Genomic DNA, 20,256 nt, shown 5'->3' on the forward strand with positions numbered 1-20,256 from the left:
ACATCTATTGTATATGTACCCTATGTCAATGAGTCTATGTATGTACATCTATTTATGTATACATATGTATGTATGTATGTATGTATATCTGTATTCTATAAACACATCCATATGTACATATATATGACTGTTTAACACCCCATATTTCCAGTAGAAATAGGGCTTAAGAAGACTAAGAATAAAATACAGAGAAAATAAGGAATGTGAAGTTGAAGGCTTTCATGGCTGGCATCCATAGTTTTTGGGGGGGTTGTTTGGGCTATGTGGCCATGTTCTGGAAGAGTTTATGTCTGATGTTTCACCAGCATCTGTGGCTGACATCTTCAAAGGAGATCTGAAGATCTTTTGAAGATGCTGGCAAAACATCAGGAATAAACTTATCCAGAACACGACTACATAGCCTGGAAAACCCATGAAAAATTATAAAAATAAGGAAGTTACAGCTCAGACATTAAAATGCAAAGTCAAATAAATACACATATAGTAACAGCACCCACCAGATTAAAATTTAGGTGAGCAGCAAATCTTCATAGATGCCAAAAAGCTACCTAATTTATTTTTTAATTGGTTATGCTCATTGGCAGAAGGATGACAGAAGAGAGAGACCTAGTAGTCCTTTCACACTACACAATTGTTGCACTATGATTCCACTACCATGGGTACATCCTGTGGAATCCTGGGGTTTGTAGTCTGGTGAGGTATTATAAGAGCAGTCTGGCTCAAATTTCTACATGGCCCTCCCTTCATGGCAAATCCCAGGATTCCATAGGATATTTCCATGGCAGTTGAATTGTAATGCTATAACTGTGCAGTGTGAAAGGGCCTCGGCTTGGGTTTCCTTGCCAAGTAATTCCAAAGCTTGGGAGCAGGCCACAAAGGCCCTCTCTCATATTCCCATCAGCTGTGCCTCTGATAGTAATGGAGCAGACAGAAGGTTCTCCTCCTAGGAATCTTAAAACCTTGGCTTATATGGGAGGTTGTGGTTGTTCAGACAGCCTTATCCCATTGAATATGACTTTTTAAAAATCAGTCAGATTTAACAATCCAGACTAGTTACAGGTTTGAGTAACAGAAACAGCTGTCTTGAGTTGTAGTTAAAAGTTTCAGTGACAATGAGAATAACCTTAATTAAAAGCCAATTAGTCATGGACATTACTTTGAGGCCTAACATTATGCAGTCTCCATGCGTTTAGATCTCCCTTCTTTCAAGCTTGTCATTATCCTCACTACAAAAGCCTTAAAATGAATGTGGTCTGTTTGACTGTCCCTATGGAAACCTTCCTACACTACATGGTGTGTATGTGTGTATACGCACACACACACACACACTTACTTCCCAGGCTATCTGAAAGTCACCCTCCCCTATGATCTTTGCTCCACACAAATGTGTTGCCCATTTTCTCTCTTTCAACGTCTATATGAAATGTTTTATGAATACTAATGAAAATGAGCCAAGCCCATATTTGAACAAGACAGAATATTCAATGAGACTTGCAGCATTTTTCCTTACCTATTTTCACATCTGAAGCTGAAAGCTAAAGCTGTTCACTAAAACCATACAAACACGCACACCAAATGGGCCATTTGAGCCAGGCATCCAGCTCATAATTTAAACCAGTGTCTTGGAGTTATATGGTGGAAGGTCACTGGTGACATTTAAGCCAGTGCTAGTTCATACCATTCAATCTTTCACAGATGGAAACTGGGACATGTGATGCCAACCAATGTCACAGTATAGTCAAGCTGGCAAAAGTTATAAAGCGGTAGAATCCAAAGATATAGCTGTGTTAGTCTGTAGAATCAGTATGTAGAGAGATCTTGTAGTGCCTTTGAGACTAACTGAAAGAAACAAATTAGCAGCATGAGCTTTTGTAGTCTACAAAAGCTCATGCTGCCAACTTCTTTCTTTCAGTTAGTCTCAAAGGCACTACAAGATCTCTTTACATAAAAAATTATTAAGGACATTGAACAGACAAGCTAGGAGAGGCTGCAGCAGTTTGCTTTTGCCTACTGGGAAGGCCAGAATGCCATCCCTCTTCTCTCCCTCCTGTTGAGTTGATCAGTACAAACAGCTTTTACATTTTGAACTCAGTTCGCAGCAACTGAAGTAAACTGAGGATAAAGGGGGAATATGGGAGGAAGAGAAAGAAACTGGATCATTTTAAAGGCTGCTGAAAAAAGTGAAAAGTGTAGTATCTGTAGTATCGGGATTGTCCCTGCCATGTTGGGACAGTTGAGAGGTATAGTAATGTATTATGTAGGGTCAGACCAAAATGAAGTTCTGAAAAAAATATATTGTGTGTGTATGTGCATGCAAGCATGCGTGTGCCTGCCTTCAAGTCAGATGTTGACTTTTGATGACTCCATCAAATTCCTAGGGTTTTCTTAGGCAAGGAATATTCAGAGGTTGTTCTGCCAATTCTTTCCTCTGAAACATAGGGGCTCAACAATCGGCCCCTAAGGAGCAGCATCGTACCACCCCTGGAACCGCCGGACCGGGGGCAACCACATGCAGCCCCGATCTGGTCTTTTCATGACACAAAAAACTGTGGAAAGGGCACCCTAGCCACCATCGCCGCAGCTTTTCTCCGCTTCTTCAGCACAGCGCTTGTAAGCGCTGTGCTGAAGACATGGCATGTCGCCGCCCACTGTGTGGTTGCTTGGGCAGCATGATGCCAGCATGAGGGCAGAGTCAGGGTGGCTGGTGTGTGGTCACCACCTCCCACTCTTCCCCCACACTGTTTCTTTATGTCAGTCTGTACAACCTCATAGCCTACAGCACCTGGCATTCCTTGTGAGTCCCCCTTGCAAGTACTAACCAGGGATAACCCTGTTTAGGTTCTGAGATTGGATGGGATCTGATACCTTCAGGGTATTGAGGCCTGGATACATTTTGGCACAGAGCAAATTGTTGGAGTATGTAGCCAAAAGGAAAGGTGGGAAAGGTGAGTTTTTAGTTACTTTTCTTAAAGAGAGGGACACAGGGAAAGAGGAAGAAGGAGAGACATTTCAAGGAAGCAAGGTTATTGTAACAAAATTTTCAAATAGCAGACAAATGATTTTAAAAATGATTAAACACCCTATTTTTCCCTATGGTAGTGGCTTCAGAGGTCTATGGTGGCATGGGACCTTCAGAAATATTCTATGGCATTCTCTTGAAATGTTCTTGATCATTTTTAAAGTAAATGCCCAGAGTGGAAGATTGGGAATTTCATGTTGTTGGACTGAAAATCCCATTATCCCTCTCAACCATCACCTCACCCCAAATCTGGAGAGTTGCAATTGCCAAGGCCTGCTCTAAACCTTTCATTTATGATGACTGACTGGTGCCTGTACAAATTTGCAGGCAATATTTTATCTGTTTCAATATCGAAATGTGGAATCCCATTGCTTAATTTATAATGTGTCAATTGGAAATCAGGGTGGACCTGGTATATCTAGGTATTACTTTTTTAGGGGCTTGTAGTTTGGTGAGGCACTGGAACTTTCTGCTTGAAAATTCTAAATGCCCCTCTCTGAATCCCAGGATGGAACCATAAGTGATATCATAATACTATAATTGTGTAGTGTGAAAGGGCCCCAAGTTTGCTGATTTGAGTTTGAGACCACAAAACCAAATGTGGAATCACACAACATTTTCTCCATTCCTTTTCCCCTATAGTAGAGGTGGTAATCATGCAGCCCCCCCACACACACACCAGATGTTTCGTCCTATGACAGCAAAGCTAGCTGCAGTCTGACACTATCTGAATGACTACATAAGTCCCACTCTGTTTTAAAGCAATTAGTAAATAAGAATATGGCTGTATTGCAGCTAATTTGCCTGATCCAGTGCCTAAATCCATCTCAATTCCTAACAATAGACAGCATACCAGAGATTCTTGTTGCTATACCTAAAAGGGGGCCTAGAATGCAAAATTATTGCCATGTTAGTTAGTTAGTCAGAAAATGAGTATGCAAAGAGACCTTGTGGCATCTTTGAGATTAACTGAAAGAAACTGGTAGCATGAGCTTTCATAGACTTGAGTCTACTTTTTCAGATGCAGCAGATCCATCTAAGGAGCTTTACAGATGGCTCCTAAGGGCCATGCCATGCCCCCAACCCAGCAGATCAGTGGCATAACCCCCCCCTCAAAGTTGCTTATTTTTGCGCTGCAGAAAGGGTGTTGCAGCCATGACAGCAGTAGCTTTTTACCACTTCTTTGGCACAGCACGTGTAAGCACTGTGCTGAAGATGCAGCATGATGCCACCCACCATCTAGAGAGACGAGTGGCATAGGGGCGGAGTCAGGGTGGCCAGCATGTGGGTGCCATGCCCCCCACTTTGCCCTGAGGCCAGCATATTATGCTGATCTGTAGAGGGCCTAAGTTAACTCATATTTATGAAAATTTATGAAATTTATGAAAATACCAATTTCTTTCTTTCATTTAGTCTCAAAGGTGCTACAGTATCTCTTAGCATGGGGTAGCGGTCTGAGTGTTGCCTGTGTGCTTTGCACGCAATGGGAAGAGATTTGACTTTTCAAGGGGGAAGTGGCTGTATTTTCAAACGGAGAGCCAAATTTTATTGGCTTTCTTCTTCCCAGCAGTTTCAGGGCCATTGTTTTTGATGATCCTAATTTGGTAGACTGCTAATCTCTACTCAGCTTTCATTTTAAAACATCAAAAGATGTGTGGATCTAAGATTGTTCCTTCCATTATTTGTGGCTTCAAAAGCTTGCACAGAGATTTTTTGTGCCTAAGAAAGGTATTACCACTGTGTGGAATTAGTCTTATGGTCAACATGGTTATCCTTGCATTGGTAAATAAGAATGCTACTATCATCTGAAATTAGTTCATGTTGTCCTTTGAAGTCTTAAAGAAACATTTATGACATTATTTTGCCTTTTTGAATTGGATTCAGTCTAGTAGACAGCATGGCCAAAGCCTACAAAATTAAGTACATTTTCTGTGAAGAATATTTTTATGAAGACCTTGAATGCATGGAGGGCATTAAACTAGATTATAGCCAGAATCCCCCTGTGAAAAATGAGAATGATCAGCAGGGCCCATTAAACTGTGAAATGTTCATGTTTATCTGCTAGGAAAGATTTCCACACTGGCATATGATGCTCTGTGTTAATCTTTGCATTTCCATGGAAAACCAGCTTTTAGATGCTATTATAAAGGGCTTTCTGTTTTGTTTAAAATTTGAATTCCTAATATAAAATGAAGCACAGATATACTGATCTCACTCCAGGATAACCGTTTTCCTGATTTTGCTGGGGTGTGCAAGTTCTTGGGACTTGAAAGAGAGGCTTTAAACTATCATATTTAAAAACAGAATTGTAAAATAAACAGTGTTGGTAGAAAACCATTAATTATAAGGAGGTTTGTGGAATACTTGTTAGAATACCTGCGTGTAAAACTACATTAAAGAAAAATTTGGCATTTATTGATAGAGATGTGAAAGGAGATTATAGTGAATATCTGAGCAGGAAAGAAACCACTGTTTAAATTATCATTGGTAACGGTGAGAACATGGTACCTGGTTTCTTATGTACTGAACGCTCCTCTTCTCAAAATCAGCTTTAATTTGTATGAAACTATGGTTTGGTTATTAAATATAACAACAAACTCTGGTTATCTCAAAATAATAGATAAGGGGAAGAGTTGCAAGGGAATGAGGAAAGTATGATTTTGAGTCTAAGCCCCAGTTACCAACCTGTCTATAATAAAAGTAGCAAATGTAGAGAGCACAAGATGCGAGCAGCAGTATCATTTTGAACAAGAATAGACAGTGCAGACATAACTGTAGTTAAGCTGCTTGAGGACTATGGAAGAACATGTAATACAAAATGTTTAAACTAATTAATTTGGTTTAAAAAAAATAACTGAGTAATATTCTTGTCAATCTTTATTTTTTCCAGGTCCGAGGTCTTAAAGCTCCAGGTTCCTTCACAGGGAAGCCCAGAGAAAAAAACAAATGCAGCAATTGATGTGCTTTCAGTTGTACAGCAAAATCGAAGTTCACCAACTGGTGGTGCAGGAATATCAGAGAATGGTATGGAAATTCACTGTAATTGTGGCACAATTTCTCAAGATTTATTGTGTTCATGAAGAGAAAAGTCCTCAAAATATGATTTTGAAATAAGAAAACTACATGAACTTTTTTGGCACTACCCAACAAATAGCCACCACATTTTTAGATGTTTTTGAAAACTTTTTAAAAAGTATTTTTAAATACAGTAATTTCAATGACTATCTAAGTAATACTATGGTGGGGGGGTCACTCCTTGTGGAAGCTACGCTAAACTTTAATGTGATGTGCTACGTCAGTGTGGTGAACTCTACATGTGAAGCATCACCTCACAAATTGATCCATTTTACACAGACATTTTGTGAAAAGAAAAACAGCTAATGGGTATGATGGCCTGGTGTACATGTAATGAATTGGCAGCTTTTCCATCTCTACATTCATAAATTGAGCCACCTTTCTAAGACTTGATAGCATTGCTTTTTCAGACATAATCAATTGGGACCATTATTATTATTATTATTATTATTATTATTAATTTCCATTTATATCCCACCTTTATTTCAATAATGAGATTCAAGATGACTAACAACATATTTTTAAAAATGATTAAAAACAATCAAAAACTTCTATAAAAGCATAAATAGAAAAGTTATTTTAAAACAATTAAAAAGTGTACAGTTAAAAACATTAAGCTTCATTATAAAAACTGTAAACAATCCATAAAAACATCACTGCACAGCAGTAAAAGGCCACAAAAGTGTGGCAGCATAAAAATGTTTTAACCTGCCAAGAGAAGGAGAGCAAGAATAGGAGCATCCTGGCTTTCCTAGGGAAAATCCCAAAGTCTGGGAGCAACCACCAAGGAAGTCTTTTCCCTTGTTCTCACTGGGGCTGTGTCTGGGGCTGGAGTATTCTGGGTGAAAAGCTGGCTCAAAGTCCCCCGATACCTGGTACTCTAGAGTAATGCTGGGCAACTGTTCATATGTGTATTCTGCTGTGCTGCCCGCCACTGCTGGCACAAGTTGCTTCCTCTGAGGCCGAAAATAAGCCACCCAGTGTTGATCACATCTCATTCTGACATCAGAGGGAGCAACTCATGCCAGCATCAGTGGGTGGCACACCACAGTGAGTTGTAAACAGTGCCCTGGCATCACTACAGTTGGCTTCAGATCTTCTAGGAAGATCTGGAACAAAAGTTACTTTCAAAAAATTTTTGTTAAGGGTGGTATACTGTGGCCATAAGGTTATGAGTTCAATCCTTCAGGACTCCAGGTTAGCTCAGCCTTCCATTCTGGTAAAATGAGTACTCAGCTTGTTGGGGGCAATTGGCTAACACATTGTAAGCCACTTAGAGAGTGCTCAGAACTACATAGAAATGTAAGTGCTACTGCTATTGCTATTGAACTGACGGTACATTATCCAGACCACACCAGAACCAAGGACTGGATCCTTCGTCATCTGGACTTATCACCATGAGAACAAGAGGAGGGCATGTTATTGGCCTGTGTAGACATGGCTTAGATGAGCTTGAGAAGGTGGTGGGACAGAGATAAGGCCCTCTCCAGAAGATCTTAGAGCTCTAGTGGGCTCATAAAGGGAGATATAGTACATGTATGTACATGTAATAATAGGAATTTTTTCTTGGCTTACTAGCATATGTTGCTTGTGTTTAGAACATAAACATCACACACTGTGCTTTAAAAATAAGTAATTTTCCAAATGGGAAGCTCTCACTGGAAACCACTTTGCCCTCCTCCCTTCTTCTTGGTTTCTGTCTCTGAAATGTTTTTAAAGCATTTAACACATGGTAGGTGCAACACCCTCTCCCATAAACAGAGCAATTTGTACGTTCAGAATGGATTGCGTGCAATGCAGTATGAGTTCCTACTCAGGACTGCAGGTTCACTAAGCCTTCTTCTGATCTGTATTTTTTTCAAAGCAAAAAAGAGATGCATGCAGAGAAAGAAAGAGAGAGAGAATTAATGTGTGAATGGATATATTTTTCTTCCTTTTTTTTTTTACAAATGAAGAAGCACAACAGCTATCTTCCTTCCCTTTCCACTGCAACCACTAAAGCAAGTGCGAGCACTTGCAAATATTGATCAGGCTCTAAAACAACAGTTAATCACTAACACAAAGACCTTGTACCTTTCATATCCATTAAATTATCAAACAGGCACAGCTGAGAATGCAGATCTATAACCATGATTTCCATTTAAGTGGCAAGTTTTGAATATGTGGCTCATCAACTTGAGGTTGAGAAAATAATTTCCACTTTACTATTTTTCTCATGGTGTTCCAGATTGTTCCCCATTTCTCTTTTAAAAATGGGTTGGAGAGATTTATGTGAGAGCATAAATAATAAAATATTGCTGTACATTTATCTTCCTAAGTCCACCCTTCAACTCTCCTTTTCTGTCTCTGTGGACAACATTTCTATTCAACCAGTCCAGCAAGCCTGCAGTCTTGGTTTTATCTTTGACTCTTCTCTGTCGTGTATCCCTCAGATCCAGACCACAGCCAAGGCTTGTAGATTCTTTTTGTACAATATTGCCAAAATCTGACCATATCTCTCCGCATCCACTGCCAAGATCCTGGTCCATGCCCTAGAGATCTCACGACTGGATTATTGTAACGTCCTCCTGGCTGGATTTCCTCTTTCTCACCTCCGTCCTTTAATCTCTGCCCAGCATTCAGCTGCACGCATTATCACTTCCACCCACCGCTCTGACCACATCTGTCCTGTGTTGGCATCCCTTCACTGGCTCCCCCTCCCTTTCCGCATTCAGTATAAGCTCCTGCTGTCGACATTTAAAGCCCTCCATGGACTGGCCCCTCCTTACTTATCAGACCTTCTTTCTCCTCACCTTCCCACCAGGCCCTCCATTCTGGTAGTCAAGGTCTGCTGTCTCAGCCCAGGATTTCCTCTGCCTCATCCCAGATTCGCCCCTTTTCACTTGCTGCCCCTCACTCCTGGAACCTTCTTCCCCCACAAGCAAGAGCCATCACTTCTTTAACCAGCTTCAAAACGGAGTTGAAAACCATCCTGTTCAGAGAATCCTTCCCAGGCATTGCATAATTGTCGCTTACTATTTGATGTTCTTTTGGTGCCTGTTTATCAAACCATTTCCTGTATTGCTATGTATTGTATATGTATTATCCTACTTGAGAGTATGTATTTTCCCTGGAAAATGATTAACCATCCATTATGAAGCCAAGCCCTCCCTCCAGTCCATCTGCTTTGGTCCAGGCCTTGGAGGTAGAGAAGAACTGCTGGACCTCTTACCCTTTCCCTCCACCACTCCCTTCTCCTTCTGTGTCATGTGTTTTTAGATGTAAGCCCAAGGGCAGAGATCCGTCTAACTAAAAAGATTGCATGTACAGCGCTGTGTAAATTTACAGCACTTCATTAATAACGGTTAATCATCATCATCATCATCATCATCATCATCATCATCATCATCATCATCATCTCAGGGATAACATCTCCATGAAACTACAGGCCAAAGATCCAATTCCTGGGAATTGTTTCTCAAAACAAAACTGCTTTATCCTCCCTCTCTTTTTATATTGACTTAACATTTAGATGTGTTTTAATAACAGAAAAATGTAAAATTAATATAAGGTGGATTGTTTTTCTATATAGAATTGTTTACTAAGTACATACTTCTACCCAGAACTAAAAGATGTGGCAGAATTCTTTCACAGAATTGTAGTTCAGAAGATCATGAGATAGAAAAGAAATTGGAGAAGCTCTCCTCTTTCATTAGACTTTTACATATTGCCTAAATAGTGAAAAGGACGGATTCCTTTACCTTGCATTTCAGGTAAGTCTTTTCTTCAAGGCAGGGTTAAAGGATACGTAGCCAGCAGCATTTGTAGATCCAACATCAGAATTCATTAGCATATGACAGATGACCTCTTGAGAGTTTTCCTGATCATGTTCCTCCAAGCAAAGAAGAAATACCTCCTTGCATATCTTCATTATCATTGTTGATTATTCTTCACTTCTAATGGAAGGTCCAACAGATTCCTTCTCTGAGCTAGCTCACACTCAGGATTAGTAATAGTCTAGAAAGGGGGTGGGCAGTCCCCTCCTCTTATTGAATGCCACATTACCTCACAGGCAACCTGCCAGGCATCACACATTGGCACTGGGCAGAGTCACAACATAAAGAAAACAAAAATTATCATGGAGGATCTACTGTCACAAGTAGGATGTACTGGCACAACCTAGACAATAAGGAAATTAAAATGGTTAAAGATTTCCCATACCTTGGATCAGAATGGAGATTGCAGTCAAGAAATAAGTAGACTAGAAATAGGAAGGGAAGTCATGAAAGAACTTGACAAGACCCTAAAGATCTTAAAGAGTAAAGACATACAACTGGGCATTAAAGTTAGAATCATCCAGTCCATTATATTCCCTGTCACCACATATGGATGTGAGAGCTGCACAGTGAAGAAAGCAGATAAGAAGAAAAACAAGTCATTTGAGATGTGGTGCTGGAAAAGACTAGACAGCCAAAAGCAAACGCAAATGGGTCCTAGATCGAATCAAGGCTGAACTCTCCCTAGAAGCCAAGATGATCAAATTGAGGCTGTCACACTTCCGCCACGGCATGAGAAGACATGACTCGTTAGAAAAGACAGTAATGCTAAGAAAAGTAGAAGATAGTAGAAAAAGAGGAAGACCACACACCAGATTGATAGACTCAATCCGAGAGGTCATGGGCCTGAATCTGCAGAACCTAAACAGAGTAGTAGAGGACAGGGATGTCTCATCCACAGGATCGTTATAATTCGGGGTTGACTCTAGGACAGTTAGCAACAAGAGTCACATGCAAAAGTAGGTGCAGCCATCCTTTCTTTCTCTCCCTCTCAATTGTTCTTCTCTCTTTTTGGAATTAGAAATTAGGTCAAAGGATGGATGGTTTCATATTGAGAGCTTCATGAAACTGGATTGAAGAGGGTTACTATCAAAGACCAATACGGTGTAGTGATTAGAGCACAGGGCTATGGGAGATTTAGTTTCCACATTTGACTATGAAACTCACTGGGTTGTATTCACTGAAATTATTACAAGCAATAAACTTAATATTTAGTGTGGTTTTAAACTAGCTAATGTTTAAAAGCAACAATAAGTGTTTTTAAAAATACATTTATAAATATATTTCACCATGAAGTAAATCCCATGGTGTTGCATCTTCTGGCATTTGTGTTCCGCTGTTGTGATTCTTGAAATCACAAACAGTGACCATCACTTTAAGAAGCAATTATCAATGACAATTTGTTCTGTTTGAAGGGAGAAGCTTCAGCTTCTAAAGCATAAGTTTGAGGTGCACAATATGTGCACATTAGGTAAATGCAGTTGGCTGTTTCATGTATATAAAATGAAGCAAGAGGTGTCTAAACAATTGTTTGGTAAATGATAGAATTTAAAACAAGACATACTAGTACTGGATTGTGTAATTAGCATAATTTGGGCTAAAATGTTTTTCTAAAAAATGTGTTATTGTGAAAGAAGAGGATTTTCCCTCCTGACAAAATACATTATTTGCTAAATTTAGTCAGATTATTAGCTCTCTAGTTTGCTTGTCTTTTTTTTCCTGTTTTACCACAGTGCCCTCTGCTGGCAATAAAAATGTTCAAATTATTTCACACAGTTTGATGCAAAACACATAAAAATGTTTTTTATTAGGATGAATCCTAGACTAAAGGATTTTTTCAGATGGGGCCTCCCCCCCCCCCCCATACTTTCTATTTAAAAAAGAATGAAATGACATTTTGATAGTCATGTATTGTTTATTTCCCATCCTTTCCAGCAGTACTCCAAGTATTTTTGTTCTTCTCCAAAAGGCAAGTTTTTTTTTCTTTAAAGATATTTGTTCATCCTATGGCTAAGGAAAAAATAGAGTTGTAGCCATATTATAACCCAGTTATTGATTTGTGCTAGCTATGCTATTCTCAAAAAAAAAAAAAATGAATGGCTTTAAAAGGTAATTTGACAGGATGAATCATCAATGGTTGCTAGTCACAATGGTTCTTTATGATCTTTAGTGCTGGATGCAGTAATGTCTCTGGATATAGTTGAAGGAAGGCATGAGTGAGAAGGTGCTACTGCTCTTACACCCTGTTGGTGGGCAGCGGGGTCACTAGGATTGGTGTTACCCCCCCCCCATAGACCCTCCCCATATTACACCATACAGAATATGTAGTATTGTTTTTTGTAGTAACGTTACTCTTAAATCATAATTGCTATGTATGACTGAATGTAATGGTAATAGTTGTGACATCAACAATTAAAATTATACCTTTAAATTACAATGTCATATGCACATCCTAAATGTATTTACATATGCATAGATTCATATGGTTAAAGTTAAAATTTGGTAAAATGTGGCGCTTTTAAGAATTCTTTTTACAAAATTTAAAAATTTAAATGTTTTTTAAAAAATTAATTTTATTTTATTTTAAAAAACTGGGGCCTCTCCTTTCTCCTCCCACTGAGCCTCACCCCACTCACATCATCTCTACAACTTTTTAAAGGGACATGGGTGAATGTCAAAATGCAGACATTCACCCCTCTTAGGGAGTCATTTGATGTGGTCTGCTTCCCTGCACCCCCCTAGTGACACCACTGCTGGTGGTCTTCCCACTTGCCAGGAAAACCCCATGATAGGGTTGCCTTAGGGTCACCATAAGTCGGAAACAACTTGAAGGTACACAGCTTAGGCTCTGAAGCTTCTGTTGTAGTGTTCTGTCCCCTTGAGATTGCTCTTTAATATCTCATTTCACTGGGTACCTTTCTATCTGCCTTCCCAGGTGGGGAGCCTTATTATGTCTGGGGCTGCTATCTCATTCTGCAAATACAGTGGCCTTTTAAATGACAGCACATATTTACTGTCATGACCCTGGTGAACTGGGTTGATATAATGAACTACCTGTTGAACTTGAAATGAAGAAAGAGATTCTGGATATCCCAAATATATATTTGAGCCAAATTTTATGGCTCTGTCTGAATACTAAAAGGAAATGCCAGCTTTCAAACAGTCTGGGAAAGTATCAGAAAATACTAAACAAGCAAGTTAAGCCAGAAGCCTCATTTTGCTTAGCCAAATATTAACTAGCAGCAGATACAGGAGATGGCTGATGGAAATCAGCCTTTTAATATATGTGGCAGAGATTCATCTCTGAGAAGAAGGCTGTGTTTTATTTCCCTAGTGACTGGCAGAGTGATTAACTGAAAAACCTGGCACCTCAGCTTGCAAAAAAGCTATTTGCAACAAATGTGTGACTAATGGCCACCAGCACTCCTCCAAGCCCAGTCTGTGAGGAAATCCATGTCTATAAAGCAGGCAATTATCTAGATCCCTCAGCCTATTTTTCTCTCCCTGCAGAATACACCCACAAAACTCAAATTAGAAAGAAAGGCTTTACCTAAAGTTGCAAGTCTGTTCTCTTTTCTGCCTGCAAATTTACATTTCTTTGCAAAAAAAAGAGCCCTGCTTCATTGTCTTATCTGAATACATTCTAGTGTTCATCCCAGTCATCACTTTCCTACACATGCAATTGTCTCTTTTCTTCTCCTATTGTCTTCTCTTGTCCCACCTCATTCAGCATTCTGTTGCCAAAATCAGTCTCTTGTTATTCTGATAACATCCCTTGTCTTCTACAAATCCATCACTGGCTTTTTAAAATTTGTTAGATCCTGCACAATTTTGTTGACCTTCAAGACCTTCTCTAGCCTCTTACTCCCAACCAACTTTCCACTTATATCTTGGCACATACTCAATTGTGCCTTGTGGCCTGTGCACGCAGAAGACTAGCAAATGCCATAAACTGATGCTTAATTTTGCACGCTTATTGGAAAGATCAATTCTGTGTTCAAATCTTGAGTCACTCAGGCTCTGAGGAAGAGATTTACATATATGCAAACAATGAAGGAAATGGTGAGTGGCGATGGGGCCGGCACCCAGTTATTGACTTTAAAAAAAAAAGTCTGGTGATTGGAGAATGGATTAGCATCAGCTATAACACCCTCTTTTAGCTACCACCATGACCATTAAGTAGCCAGGGGAAAATGAGGGGCAACCAGGCAGCAACCAGATTTATTTCTGCAGCCCTCTACAGGAAGGAACAGATATTCTCCGGGACTTCCCACACATCCTCCAGAGGTCTGTGGGGAAGATGTTGTATACTTGTCTCATCCTTCTTTGTTTTCAGCTTACTTTAGTTGTTGCAGACTGAGTTCAGAGTGTAAAAATAGTCTGCACTCAGTTAAGTCAACTGGGATCAAAGGAGAGGAGGGGGTGGAAGCTTGCCTTTCCCAGTAGGCTCATGCAAAAGCAAACTGCTTCAGACTTTCATAGCTTGTATGTTCTTCCACATTAATAACGTTTGCCATCTTGAGCACACTCTGATGTTGCTTGGCTATATGTATCTCTGTTTTCATATGTGAAATGTTGGAAAGTATGACATTGCTACCTGCTCATCCTCCCTGCATCCTCTCCTTACCACTGAATGTACTAAACCTGGCAACATGAGTGTTTGGGGAGGGGGAGGTCATGTTATTACCCCAGTTAGAACTCTGTCAGTGCAATGAAGGAATTTGGCCATGGTCAACTGAAAGGCATTGGGGAGCCAAGAACTAACATTAAGAACCTCTACTGAATTTTAAAACTCCTAATAACAGTCTCAAGTATGTTTAACAAACATCAGTTTGTTAAACTACTATAAAATGTAGCTCAAAATTTACTTCATCCTGAACCAATTCCACTAAGATGAATGAAAATTATGGTTATACATTTCATCCATTAATTTCAATAAATTTTAACTATATGTAATTCTAGGCACGTGATTTCAACTGTTCTTTATTAAGAGACTAACTGGAGCTTGTAGTGTTTGCTTTAAAACAGCAAAATGAGCATGTTGGCAAAAACATCATGGAAGGTTGTGTGATTTCTCTTTTAACCAGTTCTGAATGACTATAACAGTTCAGCCAGTTCAAGAGTACCACTTGATCTTTCTTAAAATGAATCCATGTTAAAAAAAAACAGAGCTTGCCAACATCTCTGAAGATGCCAGCCACAGATGCTGGCAAAACGTCAGGAATAAACTCTTCTAGAACATGGCCATGTAGCCTGAAAAAAACAACACAAAAAACTTGTCAACACTGTTTTTAAAAAATCATAGCTATCCTGGCTAACTAAAGTATTTGGAGAGCTGTAATCCAAAACAGTAACTCAAAATTCTGCCATTTTAAGATGTTGCCTTGAGTGACACATATTTTTTAAAGATAAAAAATATTCTTATTTCAGTGGAAGAGCAGATGTTTCGTTCCGTGGAAGGCCAGGCTGCATCTGATGAAGAGGAAGAGAAGTGGACAGGAGACCAACAGTGCCAACTTGCTGAAGTGAAGAAACTCTTAGCCAGACTTCCCTGTTGCAGTAATAGGTACGTCTCAGCAAAAAAAAAAAAATTCATATTTAAAACAAAATTTGGTTATCCTTTCTGAAAACTCTACCTACAATAGGATGAATGATCTTTGCATTACATCAGTTTTCAAGGTTGTTGTATTTTCAAAGTGGAGAACTATAGTTTATTACTTTTATTATCTTTCAGCTTCCAGACAGCTTAGGAAGTCATTAAAGTGTAACCTGATAGACCTAATTGGTTAGGGCAATATACTATAGGAGGTCATGGCAAGGGCCTTCTTGGCTGTGGCACTCCAGCTATGGAATACCCTTCCCTTAGAAGCCCAGCTGCTGCCAACATTGTTATCTTTTCTGTGCACACTAAGACTGCAGAAGCATGTTTGATCTGATCCAAATTGCCCAAGTGAGTGATTTTAAAATTATCTAACAGTTTTTAAACTGTCCTGTTTTAAGTGTTAAATAGTTTAATAGGTGTATAGCCTTTACATTATTCTTATTTTTAATTGTTCAAGTTGATTTATTGTACATCATCTTGAGATCCTTGGATATAGGGTGAAATGTAAATATTTTAACAAACAAACAGTCCAGTGTTCTTTCCTCCCATAGTATCGCATAATATGGAAGCAATATGGCTTAAGTTCACCATTCCTCTCTCTTTTCTCCTGCTTGCTTTTTCAAACGTCTTTGCCTGATGAGGAAACATGTCATTTCAAAAGCTTACATAGAAATCTTTGTGTGTTTTTGGCTGGTTTGATAAAAGTATTACCACAAGATGGCTTCTGGAATTTGCCTGATGGCCAACACTACCCCTGTGTTTGCATTGTAAGTTTTGAATAAGAAAATATGATACAGGTGTGTAGCAGGGGAGGGAATTTTGTAGCCTTCTAGATGTTGTCAGTCTACAACTGCAAGCAGGCAGCCCTCGCCATTGTAGCTAGATGTGAACTATGTTGGAAGTTGTAGCCCTATAACATCTGGAAGCCACATGGTTTTCACCCCTAAAGGACGGTAGTACATCAAATACTTCCTTGATTGTTCCCTGTAGCCAACAAGCATATGTTAATTAAATCCATTTGATTCAAATATATGCTAGAGATGAGAGGGAAGCTTCCCACACTGCCTTCTCTGGCATCTACAAGGTTCAGATGGTAAATACAACCAGCGTGACTCAGTGCCAGAGAGAAGTGCCAAAGGCTATAATCTTAGAGAGCATACTGGCGTGGTAAGGGAAGGCTGTGCATACAAATTTCGGTATCTCTGCAGCTTCCATGGCTGCTGCTCACACAAATGAAGGGGAAAGCAGACTTTAAGCTAGAATCTCAGCTTGCTTGTTTACCCATGGGCAGGGTGACCAGATGTCATAACAGGAAAGGAGGACAAGCCACCACAACATTCAAGAAAAATGTAGGACATTACAAAATGAGAGCTAACAACACTAATATAAATGTAAATTCATGTTTCTTAGTCACGTTCAAAATAGAGGACTAAGGTTGAAATGTAGGACATGTCTTGGGAAGGGAGGATGTCTGGTCACCCTAGGAAAGAACAGCTGTTTGAGAATCTTCTGTGTAGTCCCAGAAGCATGCATCATATTTGGTTGTCTCCACTGGATTTCAGAAGTTGCAGCCAAAACCTAAGTTTGTTGGTTTTATTCTAGGTGAAAAATCCTTTCAGAAATAGCTTTTTTTTAAAAAAAATTCCATATACCCCATTTTTTAGAAATATAAAATAGCTGACCTGTTCATGCCAACTCTGCCATTAGACAAACTGAGGCAACTGGTTCAAATGGCAGTTGCTGACTGGTGGGGAGCAAACGGAGCAGTGTATGATACATCTGCTCTGCTGTGCTTGCAATGGAAGATGTGCTGAAGTAAGATTGAACTGCTGCTTTCATTGGGTTTTGTACATGGAATGTACAAACAGAACAGTAGGAGCCCTGGTAGTGCAGTGGCTAAATGCCTCTACTGCAGCCACTCACTCACAAACCATAAGTTCAGTACCAACCAGGGCTCAAGCTTGACTCAGGCTTGCATCCTTCCAAGGCCACTAAAATGAGTACCCAGCTTATTGGGGGCAATTAGCTTACAGTTGTAAACAACTCCGAGACTGCTTAGGTGGTATGAAGCAGTATATAAATGAAGCTGCTATTGCTATGAAATGGGTACCATCTTCTCCTTCACCTCAAATGTCCAGTAACATCTGTAGGCCTATTTATCATCATTCCAAGTGGGGGGATTCTACAGGTAATGACAAAAAGGTCATGCTTTTATTTCTTCTCTACACATATAAGTAACATCCTCTGTTTTGCTGTGATAGTGATGATGGGTTTTTTAAATGCCAGTGTTTAGAAATGGGTTTTGTGTGTCTGGAATACGCTGCCCATAGAGCTCCGCTCGGCCACCTCCCTGGCCCAGTTTAGGAAGGACTTAAAAACCTTCCTATTTCAGGTAGCATTCCCCGAATAAAGTCCTAGTTAGTCTTCCCCTCCTTGACAGCAATGGTAGCTGGCTAATGGGGGGTTTTAGTATCATTTTTAATGGTAGTGAGCTGTGTATTTTAATGTATGTATTATGTTATATTGCATCAATGTTATTATATGTTGTTCACCGCCCTGATCGTTGGAAGGGCGGTATACAAATAAAAATTTTATTATTATTATTATTATTAACATGTCTTGTTCAAATATTTTACATCAACTCTCATTTTGTGACACCAAAGTGGAAAGACACACAATCAAAGGAATCTTTTCTACCTGTAGATATGATGACACAGTGATGAAGAAACTTGGAAATATCAGCAAGGAATGTCACGAGAACAGCATTGTGGAACTAGTTAAGCAGCTGTCGGTGTTAACAGAACAGCTTGAGATAAAAGGGCAGGAAGTAAAAACACTGGAAACAAATATGGAAAAGGTAAATGGACTTGTAATTTGCCTTTTGGGAAGTGATGATGACTGGCTGGCACCCAAAGAGCCTCTTGTGTACCACAGTTGGGATCCTGTTCTAGCATAATGATCCATTGTATAAACGGTTGTAGTTTTGCAGGATTGTTCAGCAGTGGTAAAGGAAGACAGGGGAAATGTTGAGAAGCCAGCCACCAATGCCTGGCTTCTGCAATTGTTAGCTTCTGATTGGATTATCAAAGTCATGGTGTCCTGAAAAAGCTGCCTTGGAGAGTCATCTGAGCCATAGGATGCATGAATTTCCAGGCTAGCCTTCTCAGAACACCTTGGCTTTAAGGACCCATCGGGAAGCCAGGCACTGGAAGAACTAGGCTGTTTGAATGTCGCAACCTTCCCCTCCCACTCACATCTTTGCTGATTTTGTCTATTTCTGATAGCTTTCTTCTCAACAAGACTATAAGACAGGCCTTCTTTTATAGAATGAAGTTTGTACCCATCAGATATTTCTGGACTCCAATTCCTTTCACCTCAGCCATCAAGTCTAGTGTTCAAAGATTACTGGAACTGCAGTACAACATTTGGAAGGCCACAGATTCCATGCATATTCCATGGCTTGCTATCAAGAGTACTTAAATGGCACTATCTTGACATTGTGTACAGATAGATGGAGGTGTGTGTGTGTGTGTGTGTGTGTGTAAAGGGGGGGAGGAAAATTTTTACATTATCACTCATTTCTCCCTTCAACTATATCCAGAGGCATACTGCATCCAACATTGGAGAAAGGAGAGGCCCTAGGTTTTTGTTTTGTTTTGTAAAAAAAAAAAAGTTTTTTTAATTTAATTTCTAAAAAAATATTTAAGTTTTAAAATATTTTTTAAAAATATTCTTTTTACATTTTCTTTAAAAACATAACATTTTACAAAATTTTAATTTTAATCACTATATATATATATGTGTGTGTGTGTGTGTGTGTGTGTGTAAATACATTTAGGCTGTGTATATAATTTTAATTGTTGATGTCACAACTATTACCATTACATTCAGTGATACAGGGGAATTATGATTTATGAGTAATGTTATTACAAAAAAGATTACTAAGGATTCTGTATGGTGTGGTATGGAAGAAGGTCAATGGGCAGTGACACAATGAGTTACCGCAGCGGGTGACACAAATCCTAATGACACCACTGCCTACCAGCAGGATGTAAGAGCAATAGCACTTTCTGCAAGCATAGACATGTTCTTATTCTGCCTCTGGCAGGAATCCTATTAAGCAACATAGGAGTGAAATGCTCTGCCACCATATATGTCCAGGAGGGAAAGGAGGTGACTATAGCAGCAATGGGACAGAGCTGCATCTGAGTGCAGACAGGAAAGTACCCAAGATGCTTCTGTACAGGGATAGGAGATAACTCCATATGCAAACTCCAAGAAAGTACAACAGCTGGTGCAATGAAGTTAGTTGCTCCAGCATAACTCCCCAATAGGATTCCATCTTCCTTCTTTTCCTTTATTAAAATGCAATAGGAAACTCCTTCTGAGGACTGTTAAAGTTTCTAAACTTGGAAGGCAAGTCTACACAGGCAAACCTCTTGACTTCCACTGCATATTCTATCTTTCTTTCCCCTTAAGGCTGCTACAAGTTTTGAAAGGAGACACCTCACAACTTGTTGTTCTATCCTTTCTGTGCCTACTACTGCTGTTTTGAAACTAATTCATGTCATGAAGCTATCTGGTAAATAGAAAGATCCAGTTTTCCAAATTTTCAAATGTGCTTTGTGCCCTGAAGGAGGTGTGTAGTGAATGTTAAGTACAGCCACTACTTCTAATCTAATCAATATGTTTATTGAATAGCCCGGGGCCATTTCAAAATACCTCAAAACATAGTAATACAAACA

The 20,256-nt window shown here is 39.5% G+C and overlaps 1 protein-coding gene across 1 annotated transcript in view; it reads left to right on the forward strand.

The window, feature by feature from the left end:
* EFCC1 (EF-hand and coiled-coil domain containing 1) overlaps window positions 1-20,256 on the forward strand; it is a 104,344-nt gene that overhangs the window by 63,024 nt on the left and 21,064 nt on the right. The window contains exons 4-6 of the mRNA XM_042447471.1: window positions 5,910-6,043; window positions 15,340-15,475; window positions 18,215-18,368. Coding sequence (XP_042303405.1) covers window positions 5,910-6,043; window positions 15,340-15,475; window positions 18,215-18,368 — 424 coding nt within the window. The remainder of the gene's footprint in view (window positions 1-5,909; window positions 6,044-15,339; window positions 15,476-18,214; window positions 18,369-20,256) is intronic.

The sequence above is a fragment of the Sceloporus undulatus genome, chromosome 2, assembly GCF_019175285.1.
Source record: "Sceloporus undulatus isolate JIND9_A2432 ecotype Alabama chromosome 2, SceUnd_v1.1, whole genome shotgun sequence".
NCBI lineage: Eukaryota > Metazoa > Chordata > Lepidosauria > Squamata > Phrynosomatidae > Sceloporus > Sceloporus undulatus.